This window comes from Rutilus rutilus (assembly GCF_951802725.1).
Source record: "Rutilus rutilus genome assembly, chromosome: 13".
NCBI lineage: Eukaryota > Metazoa > Chordata > Actinopteri > Cypriniformes > Leuciscidae > Rutilus > Rutilus rutilus.
Window position 1 is genome coordinate 35,307,099 of NC_140218.1, and position 22,687 is coordinate 35,329,785.

General features: G+C 38.3%; 1 protein-coding gene across 1 annotated transcript in view; it reads right to left on the reverse strand.

The window, feature by feature from the left end:
• Window positions 1-21,032: 21,032 nt before the first annotated feature.
• opn7b (opsin 7, group member b) overlaps window positions 21,033-22,687 on the reverse strand; it is a 102,627-nt gene continuing 100,972 nt past the window's right edge. Inside the window, exon 6 of the mRNA XM_084427228.1 lies at window positions 21,033-21,824. Coding sequence (XP_084283354.1) covers window positions 21,333-21,824 — 492 coding nt within the window. The 3' untranslated portion in view covers window positions 21,033-21,332. The remainder of the gene's footprint in view (window positions 21,825-22,687) is intronic.

Consider the following 22,687-nt stretch of genomic DNA (forward strand, 5'->3'; position numbering starts at 1 on the left):
AAAATATAAATGGGTTAATTAATTTACTTTCATTTAACATGTTTGTATTTATATACATTGACTTTTGTCAATTTAATTTGATTCAGATTCGTCTTGTCTTTGATTAATAATTGACTAATTTAACTTATTTACTATTTGGTTCAGACTCCTAAATTATTTGTATTATATTTAATTTTCAAACTTATTTCTTGTATCTAACTTGTCCTTTATTTGAATTATGGGAATTTATTCTAGATCCTATGGATGTGAATGTTTTGAAACATGAGTTTCGAAGACCTCATTCCACAAATGAAGATGGAAACGCAGTCATTTCACAGTCATTGTGTGTGTGTGTGTGTGTGTGTGTGTCTAAACTGTCATCACTTTAAAATGATATTTAAAACTACAATTCTGATAATTTACTCACCATCATGTTCTTCCAAACCTGTACATTTGTGGAACACAAACGAAGATATTTTGAAGAATAATGTTCCAAAAGACATTGAACCTAAATGAGTGTGTGTGTGTGTGTGTGTGTGTTTGAAATGATCAGGAGCAGTTGAACTTTTCAGTTCAACTTAATGCATTTGTTTAAATGTAGCTAAAATCAATTGTGTGCAACCACTTACCATACATTTTTTTTATTAAAATCAACAAATATTTTTTTTCAGTGTGTGTGTGAGTGAGTGTGTGTGAAAACTTTCATTTTTGAGTGACCTATCCCTTTATTTCTAAGAAATCATGACCAATATGAAGTCATTTATATTCATTGATGAAAAATAGCGAGAATATAAAACATATTGATGATAAAGACCAACATTACACACATATGCCAGTGAACTGGTGCACATAAAACCACACATACTGTACAGTGTATCTACATTTAATATCAGAACAGCTGTTAAATGAATCCACGTCCATCCATCGGCACACAGACGGACATCTCTGAACGTCCTGTTGATCTGCCGCATCTTCATCCCTCAAATAAGTGAAGATTTGTCTTGTATCTCATCATGCCATAGGCCTATTTGTTCCTTTGCAGATTCAGTCAAAGGGTGACATAATATCTGATCTCAACAACACATGTTATATTTATATACTGACCAGCCTAAAAACAGCATTTTCAAATACTAAATCATAAATAGCTGGTCTGATATAGCAAACATCATTGCATGCATTAAAAAGAGAAGATATAAATAGTGCTTTGACTTGTGAACGGCTGGTCTTTTCCTGTTGAAGGCTGTAGGCTAAAATGTCTTTATTTACAAGACAAAGCGAGGTGTGATGCTGCAGCTTTCGGCTCATTGTGTTGCAAATACCAGTAAAAGCACAGCAGCGTTTAGCACAGACTCTGCCACAGTTTACTTACCTGCGTTTTCACAATGGGCCATTTGGTCTATACTGGGACATCTTTAAAATGCAAAATCATGCCACTTATATACCATGCAAATAACATGACTAATTCCCCCATTCATGCTGTTTACAGACGAGTCATTGTGAGTCAGTGTGTATTCACTAATCAAATTATTGGCGATATTTTTCAGTGTGAGCTTAAAAGGAGCAGTTTGTGTGTGTGTGTGTGTGTGTGGAATGTCTCGATGACAAAGAGACAAAACATTTACGCTGTTTGCCATCAACTTCCTGTCTAACTGAAGATAAACTTAATTGTTTGAGGCTGTTTTTTTGGGAGTTATTTGTCATGTCCACTCCTCGGGCGCCGGGCAGAAGAAGGAGTGTATGAATGAACAGCTGTAATGCTTTTTTCTGCTCAGCATGTGCTCTGCTGCTGTGCGCTTCCTTCCCCTTTACACACCCCACTCATACATGCGTGGTCAATTCATGGTCAATGTTCACACTCTTGGCATTACTTAAAGGGACTTTGTCTTCTATAAAAAAAAAAAGCAAGGTAAAGGTAACAGAATTAATTTGGCCTTTCAAAATATGGAAAACTATTTAAAAACTAAACAAAACATTACAGTGAAAATAAAATAAAATACACAAAAATGGTTAGGGATCTGATTAGAAAAACAACAGTCTGTTGGCTTCTACACTTTGAAGCTATAAACGGTTATTACAAACACTCTTTATTGACTGTACAGTGTTTTGAGGACTCTATGTTTATTTATAGAGGACAGTGTGGAGTGCAGACAGGAGGGGAAGTGAAATAATGCAGATATTTGTTTTTAAAATAACTGGAAAAAGTCACATAATTGGATTTTACAACATAGCAGAATGTAAATAATCAGTGGGGTTGTATATACTTTTTGAAGGAACTGTAGTTTTGCACACGGATGGACGGATGGATGGATGGATGGATGGATGGACGGATGGATGGATGGACGGATGGAAAACCACACATTGTGGTTGGCATACACCAAGTGTATCCTCTTTGCACGTGGAACCGGTAATGTAATTTCAGTTTGGATCTGTATGTATGTAGTTTTTCATTGAAACTGGTTCATATTGGAATCTGATCTCTATACCAAGCAAAAGATACATTTCCTAAAATAAAGCGAAGATTGATTGGACACATGGTCTTTGACGTCCACAACAAAGTATATTGGAAGCGTTTCTCCTTCACTGTAAAAATAAATAAATAAAAAATCCACAGAAAAATGGAAAAGATGTCTTTAACCCTCGAACACAACACAATGCAATGCATAATTCAAAATATTGGTAAATACCTGCAAATACCCTAAATTTTAACAATACTGGGCCCAGTATGGGCTTAGAGTTCCTTTTAGAAAACTAATAAACACATCTATTGTTGCTATCCTATGCATAAATGTATGAATAGTTGCATTTTATTACTTGCATTGTGAACTGTTGTGCTGTGAACACACGTGCTGTGTGTTCTCAAAAGACTTGAAATATGGACCAAATAATTATGGAAATGTGGAGTGGACCACATTAAAATACTTTTTTGTCATTTTTGGAGCTTGACGACCACAGTCAGAAATGATTTCGTTAAGATCCACCTTAATATTCTGCAAAAGAACGTCATATGTATGCATGGAAGCTTGTTTCCGCCACAGAATAAAACATTTAAAAAGATAATTGTGACTTTATATCTCGCAATTCTGACTTGTTTTCTCAGGATTGCGAGATAAGCTCGCAATTACAAGTTATAATGTTTAATTCTGAAGAAAAGAAGAATTGCGAGTTTATATCTCGCAACTCTGACTTTATAATTCACAATTCTGACTTTATATCACGCAATTCTGAGAAAACAAGTCAGAATTGCAAGATGTAAACTTGCTAAAACGAGCAAGAATTTTTGGGTGAACTGTTCCTTTAAGAAAATTGGACCGCTTTTCCTGTTTTGATGTTCCATAATCGATTACTTACACCACATCCATTTCGTTCTTGACATTTCTTTGTTCGTGTTTGGACTCAGTGTTGATCACAGACGGATGCAGAACCACATCCCTAGTTCTGTGTGTGTTTCGGTACTGTAGTCTGAGTCACGGCCGGACGGGACACTTGAACATTATCATTCGTACACACACGCACACGCGCGGCTGGCTCGCGGACAGAGAGTGTAACAGCGCTAACATTTATATATTTCTGAATGAAGCCCGAGGAAGGAAGCACAGAAACCCCCGCCATTTTTCAAATCTGATTCACTCTTACTGAGTCAACTCAACTCTGAGTCACAGGAAACTGTGATCCTCTCAGAACAAATGAACGCACATGTTTATACTAAATCATAGTACGCAGATGTAAACCAAAGTACGCAGATGTAAATAAACACCCGATTTCTGCGCTTCATGATCTCTGTAACTGCTCGGTTTGAACAGCACACACGCATCTGTGCCACAACCACAGGTTCAGAACAGCGGCGCTCGGTTCAGCGTGATGACGCGGTTTGCGCGTGACCTCGAAGAAAATAGAACTGATAATAAGGTTCGAAACTCGAAAGCCTTTTAGTCCAGTCATTTTATGAAAAAAGGTTGAACAAATTGAAACAGAAGCAAACTCAACTGCTTTTGAAAAGAAAACCCCCGAAGAATCCCATTAGGGGAAAGTTTTGAAAAAGACCCAAATATACGCCTATTCATTCTTTTTTCTCACGTGAATCGGGTAAACATTTTAACCTTTAGATATCACCATGAAAATTACTGAGTTGATTACTTACATCAAGACAAAAAAAAAAAAAAAAAAATGTATTACACGTTTTTTGAAATTGTTTGTTAACATGGACAAACGGTGCATAATCTAATTACGTATGTGCTAATTTGCATAAATACCACAACAGATCTAAACATTGGGTCTAGCAGGTGAACATGTCTGTTGAATCTTGTTGACATATAACAGTAAAATACTTAATGTTCAGGTCTGAATGGAACCCATTTAGGCATGAGCATTAATACATAGAGGCAGGAATAAGTACTTTAGAAACCAGCCTTTATAAATTATTATTGCAGAGATGGGGTTTGGGGCTGGGTCTGTGGGACTGTTTCTGGGGATTCATTTTTTTTATTTTACCTACCTTTTGTATTCTGCATTCTCCTTACCATTGTCTCCTGTTCGTCCCTCAGACTCGTCCCCCAGAAACAGTCCCACAGACCCAGCCCCAAACCCCATCTCTTAAAAATTAATAAAGGCTGGTTTCTAAAGTACTTCTTCCAGCCTCTTAATGCTCACGGATAGCCTAAATGGGTTCCATTCAGACCTTCACATTAAGTATTTTACTGTTTTGAACAAGACATTTTCTCCTGGCTATACCCAATGTTTAGATCTGTTGTGGTATTTATGCAAATTAGCACATACGTAATTAGATTATGCACCGTTTGTCCATGTTAAAGGGATAGTTCACCCAAAAATGAAAATTCTGTCATCATTTACTCACCCTCAAGTTGTTCCAAACCTGTATGAGTTTCTTTGTTATTCTGAACACAAAGGAAGATATTTGGAAGAATGTTTTAATCAAACAGATCTCGGTCCCCATTGACTTCCATAGTAGGAAAAAATATATACTATGGTAGTCAATGGGGACCGAGATCTGTTTGATTAAAACATTCTTCCAAATATCTTCCTTTGTGTTCAGAATAACAAAGAAACTCATACAGGTTTGGAACAACTTGAGGGTGAGTAAATGATGACAGAATTTTCATTTTTGGGTGAACTATCCCTTTAACAAACAATTTCAATGATTGTCTTGATGTAAGTAATCAACTCAGTAATTTTCATGGTGATATCTAAAGGTTAAAAGTTGTACCCTATTCACGTGAGAAAAAAATAATGAATAGGCGTATGAATAGGCTATATTTGGGTCTTTTTCAAAACTTTCCCCTAATGGGATTCTTCAGGGCTTTTTTTTTCTCCCTTACTCAGGACATATTGAGGATACAAAATCAGTTGAGTTTGCTTCTGTTGCAATTTGTTCAAGGTTGACCCCCATTTTGGCTTAAAATGACTGGACTATTTCAGTTTGAGCAGTCCAGAGACTGAAGTAGCGTAGGCTATATTCTTTACTTATTATATTAAAATGATAATAACATTCAAACAGAAAACCCACATTTTATTTTTTTCATAATTTTATGTAAATCTTTTGCAGTGCATGTGGCGACTGATAGCAGACATTTTAATGTAGCCTTAAAGAAAAAGTCATAAAACAAGTATAGGCTAACCGTTTATTTGGTCAAACATGAGTTAAATGCAAATCGTCCCCATGACATACCCGGATTCTAATAGCGAAAGATCAAGGCACACGACAATAAGGCCGATAAAGGATGCACAGTGGTTTAACTTTCGTTCACTGCAACAAAAGTGTCTGGACATATAGCCAGCCTGTTATTTGTTGTGATCTCTTTGCGCACCTGCACAATATTGCCCTTTCCATACACTAGTTTATTTACTTTAGTGTTTCCTATTTTTGGCGGAATCCCATTCTAATCTGTCCCACCACAGTTTCATAAGGGAGACCAGCAGAACGTGGGTCTTCTGGACCAGGACTGAAGACATTGGTCTCTAGATTAGCTACGTTTTTGCTGCCATCTTGTGGGTGATCCTATATGAATTATAAGAACCCTATTAAAGGCACCATGTGATGTGAATAGTTCAGCTAAAAATAAAAGTTGTGTTATCATTAGCTCACCTTCATGTCGCCCCAAACCTGCATTATTTTCTTTCTTATGTGGAACATAAAATAAGATATTTTTAAGAATATGGGTCACCAAACAATTGATGGGTCCCATTGACTACAATGGACGTCAACTGTTTGGTTACTATTCTTCAAAATATCTCCTTTTGTGTTCAGCATGAAGAAACTCATACATGTTTGGAACAACTTGCGGGTGAGGAAATGATGACAGGATTTTTTATTTTTTTTTGGTTGAACTATCCCTTTAAGTGCCATATTAGGCCTAATAGACTAGGCAATCTGTCATCATACATTTAAGAAAAAATTATAATAATGTAATGACTGATTACATTCTGTAATTTTACTTGCTTTGCTCACATGTAAGATATTAAATTATTAATGTGTGTAGAAAAACTGTTCTTTACTCTGTATACTGGGAGACAAACACAATGTCCCCACAAGAGGGCAGTCTGCAACTGGACAAACACCAATGATCTGAACCAATAAAGGGAGAATTTTATTTGTTTTTAACTATTTGAAAGGAAATGCAACTAAACACATTGAAATAATCAGTTAATTTTGTTGAAATAAATGATAGGCTGCTGTGTTTTGTATTTTTGCTTTTCAGGGTTTGGCTGTTTCTGCCGCAACTTGCAACATTGCAGTTTCTGTGACACATTAAAGATGTGTGAATCCTTTCAGCTTAAAACCACAAACCGCCACATCACAGCCACTCACTCTTAACCCGAATCAGGACAGTGTTAAACGGTTAAACTGTATTAACATAAAACTAAGTGGATGAGGCAGGCAAATCAAGATTACATTAGTAGTCTTAACTTAAAATCCTTCGTTATCATTAATCATTTTTATTTGATTCTTAAATTAGCATTAAATTACACAAACAAAAATGTCATATTTATGTAATTAGGCCTATGCTATTTAGATTTTGAGATTTATTCGATTAAATGTATTCAGTCACATACATTTTAAGGGAAGAAATAAAACCATATTTCAATGTTCCAATGTTATTGTTTTTTATTCATTGTTGATAACAAAAAAATACATAAATATAAATAAAATAAAGTAACTGTCACGGTTAAATGACAGGGTTTAAGATTTTGGTTGTACTGCCCATCCCTAAGCAGTTGAACTGAAGGTTGTGCCATAATACTTAAAAACATAGTATATATTACAAAATACCTGCTCACAGGTTATATTAGGTGTCTTTAATTACTGTTTACATAAAAAAAATAAAAAATAAAAAAAATAATAGTTTGGTAGAATATACTTGTTGTGTGTTTTTGTATTGCAAAACAATTTTGAAACGGATATTATTGAGGTGATACAGGGAAGGTTAGTGGTATCCCAGCTAACAGGGACCGTTCCCATAACTTTCACTAACATTATGTAAAAGTTATGTAGGCTAAATGTTAGTAAAAAACTTTCCTGAAATAATGTTTCTGGACCGTTCTTATAATGTTTATAGAGTTAAAATACATTCTCGTAACGTTGAGAGAAAAACATTCTTAGAACAAAGTTTTTAGAACGTCCTTGTGATGTTATTTGTTCTTGACTGATGTTCTGATAATGTTGGGTGAAAATGTTCTTAGAACAACGTTCATGAAAAACATTTTCTTAAAACATTTTTAAAATACTGGATGTTTTGAACGTTTAGAAAACATAAAAAAAAAAAAAAAAAAAAAAAACGTTTTCATAACATTTCCAAAATGATAAAACGTTCTTAATACTTAAAAAAAAAAACGGATGTTTGGAACGTTAAGAAAACATTCAGAAATAACGCTTTCATAACATTTCCAAAATGATAAAACGTTCTTAATACTTAAAAAAAAAACGGATGTTTGGAACGTTAAGAAAACATTCAGAAATAACGCTTTCATAACATTTCCAAAATTATAGAATGGAATGTTCTTCTCACATAAACAAAGAAAAAAAACGTTCTTAATACATAAAAAAATCTGGACGTTTTCAACGTTTAAAAAACATTCAGAAATAACGTTTTAATAACATTTTCAAAATGAGTGAATGGAATGTTCCTTTAACGTTCACATTAATCAAGAAAAAACTTTCTTAATACATTAAAACAACAACGTTTTCAATTTTTAAAAAACATTCCAAAATAATGTTTTCCTAACCTAATGGGAATTAGGCTTTTTAATGGGAATGTTAGCAAACCGTTCTGACAACTTATTTTTGTTTAGCTGGGATGGGTCGGTTTTAGGGTGGATTAAGGGGTCAACAGTGTATAGATGTAATTACAGAAATAAATTACAGCTGTAATTACATGCTGGCATTTTTTTAAACATAAGTACAATGTTAAATGTATGTGTTAAATGGTAGTCAAAGACACAGAAAACTCTATTTGATGTTGGATTAAAAAGCAAACAGGCAACGCCAGGAGGCCAGTTCTCCTCTAGTTACACAGGCAAAATATTGTTACATCCTCCCCTAGTCTAGGGGAAACCAGGGAAGGGCGAACAACAAACATATGGAGAGACTTTGAGGATCTCCAGCCCCAGAATCACAAAACCAAATGTTGATTTTTCAGTTCAAAGTGGCGTGTTTGTCTTTTATTTTCTTATTAAAAAAGAAGAAAAGAAAAATATTACCTCGGGAGGAGGGCCCGAACAAAAGAAAACAAAACAACTCTATACCTAAAGGGGAATAAACATTAACTTACCTAAGATTAAAGGAAAGAAAGAAAAACAAACCACAAAATATAGCTGCAAGCAGCCATTATCGGGGCCAAGCGCAAAGAAGACGAGAAGACATGCCAACATGGACCAGCAAGCAGCAATTAAAGATAAATTTAGGCAAAATGGCTGAAAAATCATATACATTAACTAAATATATGATTGAATGGATTATCACTTTCGACCAATAGGGGGCGGAGTTACGAAATTGATGTGTTGTGGTCAGAGTGAGGTGACAATGACACATACAATGTTTGGTGTCAGTAGCTGTGTCCCAATGTGAAGGCTGCATCCTCCGAAGGCCGCATATGAAGGCCGATTGCGTCACCGCGGCGCGATGAAGGCTGTCCCAGTTCAGTTCTGCATCCTCCGAAGGCCGCACTCGAAGGCCGGTTGCATCACCGCGGCGCGATGAAGGCTGTCCCAGTTCAGTTCTGCATCCTCCGAAGGCCGCACTCGAAGGCCGATTGCATCACCGCGGCGCGATGAAGGCTGTCCCAGTTCAGTTCTGCATCCTCCGAAGGCCGCACTCGAAGGCCGGTTGCGTCACCTGGCTACCCTGATTCAAAAGTGATGCCAAATGCACCCTTCGTTTCCCCGTGAAAGGAAGGATACATAGGCCCTTTCCCAAATGGCACACTCCGGACTTGTGGACTTCCTCAGAGTCCACACTTTGGTGACGTCATGTAGAGCAGACCTATAGGGCTCTTGGCACGAGTTCACGAGGGCGCATTGAGAGGTATTGTTGGGACAGACTCGATCGGCACACCGGAAATAACGGTCTGGTTGTTGTTGGACAGGAGAAATCACATTTTTGCGCTCCGACGTCTCATCTCCATGTCAACTACACAGCCTGCTTTTACAGGTCTATATTTTGATATTGTGCCACCTGGGCATTAGACAATAGATACATCATGCTTATTTAAATTATGTATACAGTTGTACATAATAATACATAATGTTCCATTTGAACTAAGATTACAATTTTAACACATAATGAAAATGTGCATGAGTTTCAGATGAATTTACAGGTTTCAATATTCATACTATGTTTACATATGACTCAGTAAAGCCCTGACATTCGGTTCTATTTATTTAATGAATCATAATGCGACTGTATTATTCAACGCACTATTATTATGTTTGAGACATCAACTACTGGTCGATGACCATAATGTTTGTATAAAATGTAGGTAACAACTGGTAAAATGTACATCTAGGTCATAACATTTTTTAATATTTTCTTCTCAGCCATGTCAACAATTGTCCGTGAGTGAAATCTCCTCCCATCCGTCGTCTGATTGGCCTTTCGCAAGGATTCCTGGGTAGTTAAAGTGTGTGGAGCCTGCATCTATGCGGGCTTCACGGAAGACCGCTTCAAGGGTACATAGGGGGCTCTGCTGAGCACACTTCAGAGCGTTAAAATGCGAATGGGACGGCCTGCGGACTCGTAGACTCGGCGAGCACGCGCAATTTAGTCCACATGAAGTGCGTCATTTGGGACAGGGCCATAAATGGATCCTTAGCGGCCTATCGTACCCCATAAGTCATTGCGCGCCGGTGACGACAGCATTTGTTTTTTTGTTTTTTTTATCGCGGCCGAGAGTTCGGTGGTGGACGGCAAATGCACATTTAAATGTAAGTATTGTTTTCATCTACTAAAATAGCTAGAGAAACCACAGTTAAAAGCCACAAGTTTTTCTATTACAAGTAACTCCTTTGTCACCATTGAGTGGCTTCATTTGTCAGGTGGTTTGAGGCTAAGCTTGTGCTAATATTAGTTTAATTATTGTTTCAGGGAGTAAGGAGCAGACAGCTCAATTTATTAAAATGCGGTCTGAAAATGACCATTTATTTACCGGGGCGATAAACTCCGCCAGCGTGGCTTGGAGGAAAGACAACGACCTGTTTGTAATATCTGCACTAGTCTGTCTCACTTGTGTATTATAAGAAATATCACTCACCCTATAAAGCCCACAACAATAAGAAAAGCAGTAGATAAGGCAATGGGGTTTCACTTTTATGTGTTTTTGTAGTGCTGTCATGCAAGCTATGTCTACAAAGGTTTTAACCACGTTTGAGAATCCAGAAATATGATTTCTGAAGTGTGTTGTATGCATGTCCTGATGTGTCATATTTTGCAGTGTTAACAATGCACTAATGTTACGATTGCACCCTGGTGTTAATATTGTTCATACCCTTTTCTGCTTTTTTAGAGCAATTCTGGAGAAAATGAGTCTGCTGAGGAGGGTAACTCACCTACAGGCAAAAAAAAAAAAAAAAAAAAAAAAGTTAATACACACATCTTTGCTGAAATGTATTGTGCTGTTGTTTGTTAACAAGCCATGGGATTGCACGAGTCCTGGGATGGGTGAGGGTGTGAGTGGGAAACCCACTGCTGAAACTTGGCCCTGGTGTGTCCTCATGGATGAGGTGTTGAGACAGAGGCATTGCACCAACCCCCCTGTCCTCATTGCCTCCATCCCTGAGGACACACCAGGGCCGAGTTCAGCAGTGGGTGCCCACAGTTTCTCTTCTTGAGTGAATGATTGAAAAATATATATTTTTTCTATATATTCTTGTTGAACTTTTTTTCACTTATTTTTTAAAAGGAAAGAAAAATTCTGTACATTATTTATTTTTATGCAACTTTAAAATTGTAAATAAAAGAGAATGAATTGTTCTGTACATTGTTTATTTTTGTAATGACAGTCATAATTTCTACATAAAAACAAATTCTTCTATACTTTTTTTTTATTTTTATAAAATTGGTCAATGAAAATCATTTCTTCTATAGGATGGGACATCATCTGGGATGGTCTCAAGAGTGTTTGACTGCATATTTCCACTATCCACTGAGTTGTCTACCAGCAGGTTTGGAGGGCTGACTCAATCGACGGCTGCCATGTCACTGAGATTTTTTTTCAGAAAGAGTATATTTCTGAAAAAAGTAATTTTAATAACTACTAAAACCACATTGGGGAAAAACTACAGCCTCGTCCCATATGAAAGGGCGCATCTGAAGCGCTCGGACCGGTCTAGCCTACGGAGGAATTATTCTTGTCGCCTGGAATTATTCTTGTAGAATAATTATATTATTCTTAATATAATAATAATTATTATTCTTGTGACAGCTGCCGATGATGAGCGGGAGTAATATTCAATATTCGGTTTTATATTCAAACAGGGTTGAAAACCTGTATGTTCACCATGGTCCATTTTTTGTACATAATAAAAAGAATACACTAGCCTACAAAATCGCATCAAGGTAAGATATAAGTGAACATTTGAACCTTTGAAGAAAAAAAAAATACATATATATATAAGTTTTATTTTATTTTCATATATCATTATATTATTTACGCAAGTTAACACCCTATACTTGAACAGTTTCATTCATTTAGCTGGCCACGGTCTTGGCTAAGCCGAAAATACATGACCTGGCAGCACCGGAGCTGACACATTGGCTGTTTCTCAATTCCAAGAACGCAGAGAACGGACTTGTGTTCTCGTGGAGACCGGTCTTTCCAAGCTTCCTTGGAAGAACGAACTCGGAACCGGCCGCAATGACTTCTGGGACACCAGGCGAGTACTAGCTCAAGTCTGCATTCGATGCATCCTCGGTATCAAGAACACATCCGGGTTCTTTCATGCGTCCTCTGTACTTGCGTTCTTGAGAATTGGGTCTGAACTTCGACGGTTAATGATGACGTAAAACGAGAACACAAGGACGCAAGATCGCTGAAGAACGCATATTGAGAAACACCCATCCTCACTATGTCCTCCAGTAAAATATAAAATATAAAAAATGGCAATGGCCAATTCTGGCTCCATAGCTGTTTACTCAATTATATCAAATGAATTATCAGGATGGCAGCTGTCCTCTTGCACCGTTGCTTGGCGCCAGGAGCGGTAATTGGGAACACCTGGTTGCGCAATTAGGAAACCCTACGAAGGCTACATGATGCGTCCTTCGAAGGATGCGGCCTTCACATTGGGACACAGCTAATATATAAAGCCTGAATAGTCCTTTTGGCATCATGCCTCAACTTTGCTGCTGCGGTATACGAAAACGGTTTTGTCTATCAACACGAAATCCATAAATTTTAGTCGGCAAAGTCTGGAGATGATACGATTCGATTTTGGTGAAAATCGGACAAACGGTCTAGGAGGAGTTTGAAAAAGTAGGTATTGAATGAAAATCAAGATGGCGGACAGGAAGTTCGGCCAAATACGGCAAACTTGGTATCTATGTTCTCGGCGTGACCCACTGAATCTATTATTATCTAGTGTCATTACAATAGGCAGATTTATTCAAAAGTTATTAGTATTATCCAAAAGATTTCTTGAAAGTTGTTAAGGCCTAAAATTAGAATCAAGTGGACCAATTAGTAGAATCAAGTGCAAGAACATCATTAAAGGGGAAGATAACACCTATATAGAAAACCTCAAAAAACTGGTCTGGTTTTTAATAAGTATTGAAAGATCATCATACAATGATCAACAGAACCATTGCTTCAGGGCAATGTCTGAAACGTTGTATTTTGAGCACTTCATGTGTTTATTTGCCTCTTCACGATGAATTGCTTGCTGTATTCCTCATTTGTAAGTCGCTTTGGTTAAAAGCGTCTGCAAAATGAATAAGTGTATATGCAAATACATGAGGCCATCTGTAAAAAGGTTGAAGCTGTATGTGGGCTTGCAGAACAAGAAGTTGTTTCTGTCAAAAGGAGACAATACCACCTACTAAATGTAAGGGTGTATTTATTTTTTTTCCCAAAGACAACAATACAATTTCTGTAGACATTTTTATAAAAGAAAACAAAAAGGTTTCAAAGCAATTTTGTGTTATTAAATACATTAAAACCTTCATCCATTAATTCTGTGCGTAAAAAAGTTCCATGAAAAGCTGATATGCCCACATGTTAAAAAGGGGTTTACTTACTTTTCATAACATTGTATGAGTTGGCTTATACAAAAATGTATTATTTTACTTTCATTGCGACAAATCAAGAAAGCAGCAAATCAATAAAACTTTCTGTCAATAGAAATCTCCACAATTTTAAATAATTTTTCAGTAATTTATGTTAGCAATGTATTGCAATGATGTAAAATTGTGTTGGTTGTTCCCTTTTGAGGGAACTCCACGCTGCATCAGATGTTGAAACAATATGTAATGTCATTGCTTCTTGAAGCACACGTGAAATCAGTCCAAAGGCATGGTGGGACGTCATCCCGTAGCATGTGACGTCATGACCAGGAAGTAGTGATGTAGTACTCGAGTCCGGTCTCGGACTCGAGTCCGGTCTCGAGACCGATTTCTGCTTTCTCGGACTCGACTCGGACTTGTTCTTACAAAGACTCGGTCTTGACTCGGACTCGACCCTTCAAAGACTCGGTCTTGACTCGGACTCGGCATAGGCGGTCTCGTCCCATCACTAGTCCACTAGAATACATCGCAAAGACCCGCCCCCCTTAGTTACTGTCGCTATGTCCGACAAGCTACACCGTTCTCACGCCACACCATGTTCTCACGCAGTGAAAAATACATCGCGGAGCAGAGAGGAGACTGACAACACGCTGACAGACAGGACAGACCAGGTTACTTTTCGGTTACTTTTGATATTAAACATATTAAACAAAGTCTTGCCTTTCAAATTTGGTCATTTTTTAAAAGAAATTTAAACAATAAATACCGTTTTGTGGCTCTTAAATGTGCCGTGACAGATCGCTGTAGAGCATCAGTTAAAGCTGCTCGTGAACCGATCTTCCAATTAATTTATAGCCTCAAATAAACATGAACAAACATAAGCAATGTTGTTTTAACCACGGCGTCAGTACACTCCGTGTTTCAAGTTCAAATCCTCCCATGTTAACCAACGGACTCGGTCTCGACTCGGACTCGACCCTTCAAAGACTCGGTCTTGACTCGGACTCGACTGAATTTGAAAACCAACGGACTCGGTCTCGACTCGGACTCGACCCTTCAAAGACTCGGTCTTGACTCGGACTCGGCATAGGCGGTCTCGTCCCCATCACTACCAGGAAGCTATAAAACACATCTTGACCAGACAATGTCAGCTTCTGTGCCTTCTGCAATTGTGAATTGTCTGTCATATTTATTGTTCATTTGTCCCGTAGTCATCTCAATGCATTATATATCATAATATGGTGAGCAAACAACATCTCACAATCATGGGTGGGGATACACGATTTATCTGTTGTTTGTTTGGGAGCTGAGCATGCACAGAAAGTCAGTTTTCGAAGGGCTTTCTACCTAGCAAAGCGCAACCTCCATGGCGGGGCCTTCCGTTCTTTCCCGATCTCCACACTGAAATAAACCATTTTCTGCCCATGTCTTCAGCCCTCAAGTATCAAACTACTGTTCAATATTGGGGTTGAATGAACAGGGGTATGGGGCGATGCCTAAGGTGGAAGAGACACTCGTGAGCTATCTTTCCTCTGACTTTGCATCATCCCTGAAGGCCCAGACCTTACCCACCAGGCGATGTAGAATAACTTCAGCCTTGGTGGGTAAGCCGTACACGTCAGCAGGTCAGGGTGGAGAGTGACTGCACACAATGTCCATCTTGCAGGCATACCATGCTGGCCTGCTTAAGGACATGATCTGTCTCTCTGGCCTCGTTTACACTGCAGGTCTTGATGCCCAATTCTGATTTGTTACCTTTATCCGATTTTTTCGATCGTCCATTTACACGTTCTTTCAACTGTGACCCATATCCGATTCATGTGTTTACACTTGCCATACTGTCCGAAACATCGCGCATACTTAAAGGGTTAAATTCTCTTGGTGGACGCGACATATTCTTGATGCTACCCACTAAGCAAAATGATGTCCGAAAGACGTCTTTTCAATGTCTTTGTTACAAAAATCGGACGTTGAAATGACGTCCACTGAGGAGCCAGAATGAAAGTTTTTATGACGTCTTTTTTTGACGTGTTCTGGACGTCCGATATAGACGTTCATCGAACCTTCGTACAAGGTTAAAACTAGTTCAGATGTGGCCATTGTGGACATATTTCAACATCATTTATGGTCTCATTTAGATATAATTACTTTGACTATTGCTGTCAGATGATCTTAGTGAGAATTAACAGAGGTTTAGCTGTTGATATTTGTTTAATTTGAAGTGTCACCATTGTGGTGATCAGTGTTTGCTTTAGTTGGGCTCTTGGTCCCCTTTCTTTTTACTTTAACTTTTATTTGGCTGCTGTAAAAGTGTGTTTGTGTAACACAATTGTTGTGGCAGAGAAAGCCTAGAAAAAGTTTGAGGTGTTATCAGCTCAATGTTGATGATGACATAATCATCACAAAATGGGCCTTTAATATTGTGTTTAAAGTTTTGTGTTTATATTTGGCATTCATAACCACCAACCTTGTGGAACTGCATTATTGGTGCCAAAAGCATTAAAATGATCACTTATTTGAAGGTGTATAAAAAGCATGTGCACATGATGTTTTGAGCAAATGTGTCATATAGTCACACACAGACATCAAGATTTTGGATATGAATCACAACAACGGTGACATTTAAAACAAAAAAGCTTGGGAATTAAGGATGAGTTTTGTACTACGAAAGCTACCCATCATGCATTGCAGCATGAAGCTTTTTTTTTTTAAATTGTCACCATTGTTGTGAATCATATGCACAATCTTGATGTCTGTGTGTGACTATATGATACATTTGCTCAAAACATCATGCTGTTGAGCACATGCTATTTATACACCTTCAAATAAGTGATCATTTTAATGCTTTTTGCACCAATAATGCAGTTCCACAAGGTTGGTGGTTATGAATGCCAAATATAAACACAAAACTTTAAACACAATATTAGATGCCCATTTTGTGATGATTATGTCATCATCAACATTGAGCTGATAACACCTCAAACTTTTTCTAGGCTTTCTCTGCCACAACAATTGTGTTACACAAACACACTTTTACAGCAGCCAAATAAAAGTTAAAGTAAAAAGAAAGGGGACCAAGAGCCCGACTAAAGCAAACACTGATCACCACAATGGTGACACTTCAAATTAAACAAATATCAACATCTAAACCTCTGTTAATTCTCACTGAGATCATCTGACAGCAATAGTCAAAGTAATTATGTCTAAATGAGACCATAAATGATGTTGAAATATGTCCACAATGGCCACATCTGAACTAGTTTTAACCTTGTACGAAGGTTCGATGAACGTCTATATCAAAAAAAGACGTCATAAAAACTTTCATTCTGGCTCCTCAGTGGACGTCATTTCAACGTCCGATTTTTGTAACAAAGACATTGAAAAGACGTCTTTCGGACATCATTTTGCTTAGTGGGTAGCTCTGTGATATATGCGAACTTCGCCAAACATCACCAGGATTTTGAGGCGAAGGAGGACGAAAAGTACCATCCGAAATTTTGTTGTGTACGACAATATGTTGTGTCAACGTTTGTCCACATTCCTCTCCTACGATGACACAACGTTTCGTCGGGCCATCCATCCCTTTGCAGACGCGCGTCGGGGTTTCTCTCGTCATTAAACCGCGGAGACGTAATGCCTCAGAAAATCCGATCTGCCTGTTTACATGACAGTCGCATTGGCACATATCTGATTTATTTCCACATATGAATGAGGCCTGAAACCGATCTCGAGATATCCGAATGCATGCGTTTTTTTCCTGTTTACACTGTCATAGAACACATCCGATCTGTGTCACATATGAGCAAAAAATCGGAATTGGGTCACATTTCACTGACAGTGTAAACGAGGCCTCTGTGCCACTAAGGACACGGTCAGGGCTATAGGCCGATCTACAGCTGCTCTGGTGGCCATGGAGAGACATCTTTGGTTGAATTTGTTAGGAATAAAAGAGAAATATCTCTCAATGGGTCCTGCAAGACTACAGAAAGAGGTTACAGAATCCAGTTTGGTTCCCACACACCTCGTTTCAATGGGATTTTACCCACAGTGGTTGGTCCCGAGCAGGCTAAGGTGATTGAACAAGAGGTCAAGTCTCTTTTGGTAAAGGAGGCCATGGCATGTGTTCCTCCTCCAGAGAGAGACTCCGGGTTTTACAGCCAGTATTTCACTGTTACAAAGAAGGATGGAGGGTTGCGTCCCAAATTAGATCTACAACAGTTGAATCGGTCTCTGAGGAGATACAGGTTCGAGATGTTAATCAATAAGTTAATCATGACTCAAATCAGATCCGAAGACTGGTTTGTCACAATAGATCTCAAAGACACATACTTCCACATATCCATCTTCTCTCATCACAGGCCTCTCCTAAAGTTCACCTTCGCGGGTCAAAAGACCGTGTTATGTTCCGAAGGTTCCCACCAACCTAGCACAACCTATAATCTTTCAGGCCTTTTGCCCACCTCCCTTTCAGACGATGGACCAGGAGAAGCTAGACTTGCTGTGTTCAGTCAGAGCACTGGATGCTTATGTCCACAGAGCTGCCCTGTGGTGTAAAGCAGATCTACTGCTAGTCTGCTTTGGTCACCCAGACGAGGTTCCCCAGCAAGTACACATAGAATTAGCAAGAGGATAGTTTAGTCTATCTTTCTTGCCTATAAGGCGTGCAGACAACCTTCACATATGGCTCTCAGAGCACATTTGACTACGAGTATGGGGCTTTGAAAGCCTTATATACAGCAGTTTCCCTGCAGGAAGTATGTGATGCGGCGGGCTAGTCCTCTCTGCACACATTTGTGAGGTTTTATAACCCGGACTTGGACTCCACACCTGCTTATGCCCTAGATTTGTTCTCGCCATGATTCACACTAGGACAGGCACTACTCAGTATGGCATAGTGGGTATAAACATTCCCATAGCGTCAATCCCTGAGTATTGGAGTTCAGTGGAGTTCCCTTGAAAGGGATCTTCTTGTTTACGACTGTAACCCTATGATGAGAACGAGATGCTGCGTTTCGCTGTCATACTTCCTACGTGCCCGTGATCCACTTGCTTCGGCCAATCTTTTTTTTTTTTCTCATACAATGTTCTACTTTTTTTACAGCTTTGTATTTGTTTCTTCAAAAGTGCACTTTGTAACTTTTTGTTCAAAATGATCAGAATGAGTCATTTCATTATGATTGAAGTAGTTCTGTGCTGGAATTTATTTTCAAGGAAGTACCGTGTCTGTTAATGGGTAAAGCTACAATAACGTATTCAGCTAGTCAGCTTAAGATCCTTTCCATCTAAACTGGTTATATCTCTTAAGCCTAGTAGTGAATGTTTTATGAGAGGTGGGATCACCATATTCACAACCAAAACAATGTTCGTCCGCAAAATTCATGCTGTTTTGTTTTTTAACCACTAGAGGGCCAAAAGTTACATAGTGTAGCTTTAATAAAATTATTTAATTGATTAATAAATAAAGGGTACATTCGTGAACATCATAACATTTTATACTTAAATATCAAAATATACAAGCTTAAATTCTGTCTAAATATAATAGCGTATTTTCAGTTCCATTCACAGGTGGAAAAAAACAGATTCCATCACTAAAACTGACATATTATTATCCATAATAAATCACTTGCATTTGAGGCTTGATTTAAATAAATAAATAAATAAATACTTAAAGCTGCAGTCCGTAACATTTTTGGGTTAAAAATGATCGAAAATAAATTTTTGAGCAAGTACATAACCAGGGGCGCAACTACCCAGTGTCAGAAGGGTATGCAGCAACAATTTTGGTGAAAGAATTACATTTTTGAATGGTGCACTTTGAGAGTTCAAAATTAAAAGCTCCAACCCATATTCAGTGTGCAAATTAAACAAAGAAAAATTAAAACCTTTTTTAGTAACAGTGTCTGTCTACATTACACTACTACATAATAATTGTTATAATATTAATCCCATGATAGTAATAGCCATATTATATATTGTAAAACAAATGGACTGAAAAATAAAGGAAACTTTCATAATTAGTTTTGTAATAATTTCTATACTTCACATTAAAGATGTGATTGGGCCAGCCCAGTGTCAATCAAGAAAATAACCAATGGGCCGCTGATCTACGTGTTTAATGAAAAATGTCAAAAAAAACCCATTGCATTTTTTGACCATTGCATTACAACGGCACTAACCCAGCGCCGGCAATAACCCAGCAATTAAGCAAAACAAAACAAAATGAATGGGCCGCCGATGTACGAGTTTTATGGGCCGTTGAGACAAAGACAAAAAAAAAATAGCCTATTAGATGTATCGGCCCAAAAAGCACGTCGGCCCACCGGGAATCTCCTAGCCTACACGCGTGGACGTCGCACTTTAAATCCTACCTGTTGCCTTTGACCATCCACTTATTTAGCTGCTGGCGCATCAATTGACATGCCATCTCCTTTTCCCTATTTCTTTTTCTATTTTTAGTCCCGACAGCTTTTTTGCTTTATCCATCTTTTTCGACTCGTACCTGCTCGCTCAGCGCTCACGGCGCCCGGCCCGCCTGCTCGCGATATTACCCCCCCTATTTCATAAGAATATGAAAATTCTTATGTTGCTCATACTTCCAAAAAGTATAATCTGTGATTGCGAATGCCAGTATCCACACCGGCGTGGCGACTGACAGCCACACATTCTCCTCAAAACATTGTATTCGTCCGTGCTGTGCCGTGCCGAGGAACAACCCGCGTAAAGTTAATAATTCCGTGAATAACTGCAATTGCAGATTTCGAACAGAGATGGCGACAAAGAGGAAAACCTACAGACTGCAGCTTTAAATAAATGCATAGCTGGTGGTGAGCTCATGCACTGATCACCAATGTCCCACTGGAAAAGTCATGGGAATGAAGGTTTTCATCAGTACACCAAGAGAATTTAAAGTCAGTAGATAAAAAAAAAAAAAAAAAAAAAAAAAAAACTTTTTAAACCAGTACCTGGCTACAAAAAGCCTGAATGAAAGGTTACCCAGTTGCTTAACAAAATAATAATACAAAAAATTTACATTGTCATTATTTACGGTCATCTTTATGTCACCTTCCAAACCTGTATGCTATAAATTTTTTAACGTTTTTAAAGAATTTGAAGAATCTTCATGCTGCTCTTTTTCATAGTTCATGGCGACCAAAAAAATCACCAACAATATCAGAAAGCTCTATAGTACAACATATCTCTTGTGCTCTTCAAGTCTTCCACAGCCACATGACAGCTTTGTGTAAGAAACACACCAAAATTGAAATCATTATTCACTGATACACTGTAGCTCAAGTCAAATAAGTCTCCTTTCGAGGCATACTGGTCATGTTGGACCTCAATAACTTCATGAATAATTGATTTTTGTGCATCAATGATATCATATTTATTATGTTCTATGGAAAAATAATTAATGTATACGGGTTTGGAAGAAATTAGAAAGAGTACAAAAAATACTTTTATTTTTGGCCATATCTGAGGGTTGCATGTATGCCATATCCAAGTTTGCCATTCAGATTTGCTACCAAGTATGAGACTTTATAGCATACTTATTTCCCCTATTATTGTACAGAGGGAAAAGAAGGTTTTATGACTTCCTTCATGTTTGCTATGATCAGTTTCTCGTCCTCTAAACGAAGTCGCTGTTCATCTCGTTGGAGAGCTGGCTGACTGCCACCTCACTGTGGGCGGAGCCAATGAGGATGCGTGCTGTCCGTTGGGGTGTGATATCCAGGTAATGCCCTGTTTGTCCTTCTGGACAATGTCTGCTTGTCTGGTGGCTCTCATTCAGTCCATTAGAGACCCATGTGTGGTTACACTTATTCTTTGTGTTCAGTTTTGAAAGGCTTGCTGTTCCTTTTTGCTGACTGTCGGTCTGGCACATGCAGGGACAGAGTGTTCTCTTGCATTTTGTGGCATCCCGGCACAGGGATTTTCGGAAGCTAGGCTTAAAGACGAGGTAGACCATTGGGTTGTAGAGGGTGGATGACTTGGCAAACATGGCTGCCAGGGCAAATGCCACTGGAGGTACCAAGTCTGGATCACCAAAGGCCGCCCACATGGATACCACAGCATACGGGCTCCACGCCATCAGAAATCCAATACATACTGCCACTGATAGCTATATGAAGAGGAAACAGACAAAAACATTAACACATACATAAATACAGATAAAACACATTGATTGTTCCCTGTGGTTTGCAGTAGAGGAGGAACAAGGCCCATTAGGTCTGGATGCCCTGGATTACAAGTGGCCAGATCTCCTGCTATGTGCTTGTCCTGCTCCAGCTAGCAAACACCCACAAACTACTGTTGGTCTGTGGTGATTACGTAATAGGTAGGTGTGCTCCTTCTCTGATGTGGAAATCTTCTCCAGTTCATTTCTTCTGTCAAACATGAACACACTGGAGAGCTACTTTATAGAAGAAAATAAAGTGTAACTGAAATTGAGACTTGTTTAATACTGACATGACATGTTTTTTTTTTTTATGTTTAGTACTGTAGTTTAATCCTGCTTGCATTAAAGCAATCTACTGTATACATTGCTATTTAAATAAACGTGATATGAATTGATTGGAGTGCCGAATTCTAGAGCTTGTCTAAAACATATCCACATCTCTATGATCAGATGCTTTCTTAACTGCCATTTTCTCACCACTGTCATTTTTGTTGTATGTTTCACGAGTTCCTTTGCCCATATAATCTTTCAATTTTAACATTGAGCTCATTTTTTTGTAAATTTGGAGTGCTGTCAGTACAGAGAACAACGACAAAAATCGGTGTTGCCTACAACGTGTTATCCTCTTTTTAAAATGTGCACCCTGTTGACTTCAATGGGGCAAGTTTTAAACCTGCTTTTAGCCTCTTAACATCCTTGATGTGTCATTACTGTGAAGTCCACAGTAGTCGATTGTCGAGTTCACGCGCGTGATCATAGGTACTAAACCTATGCGCGTGAACTCGACAATCGACTACTGTGGACTT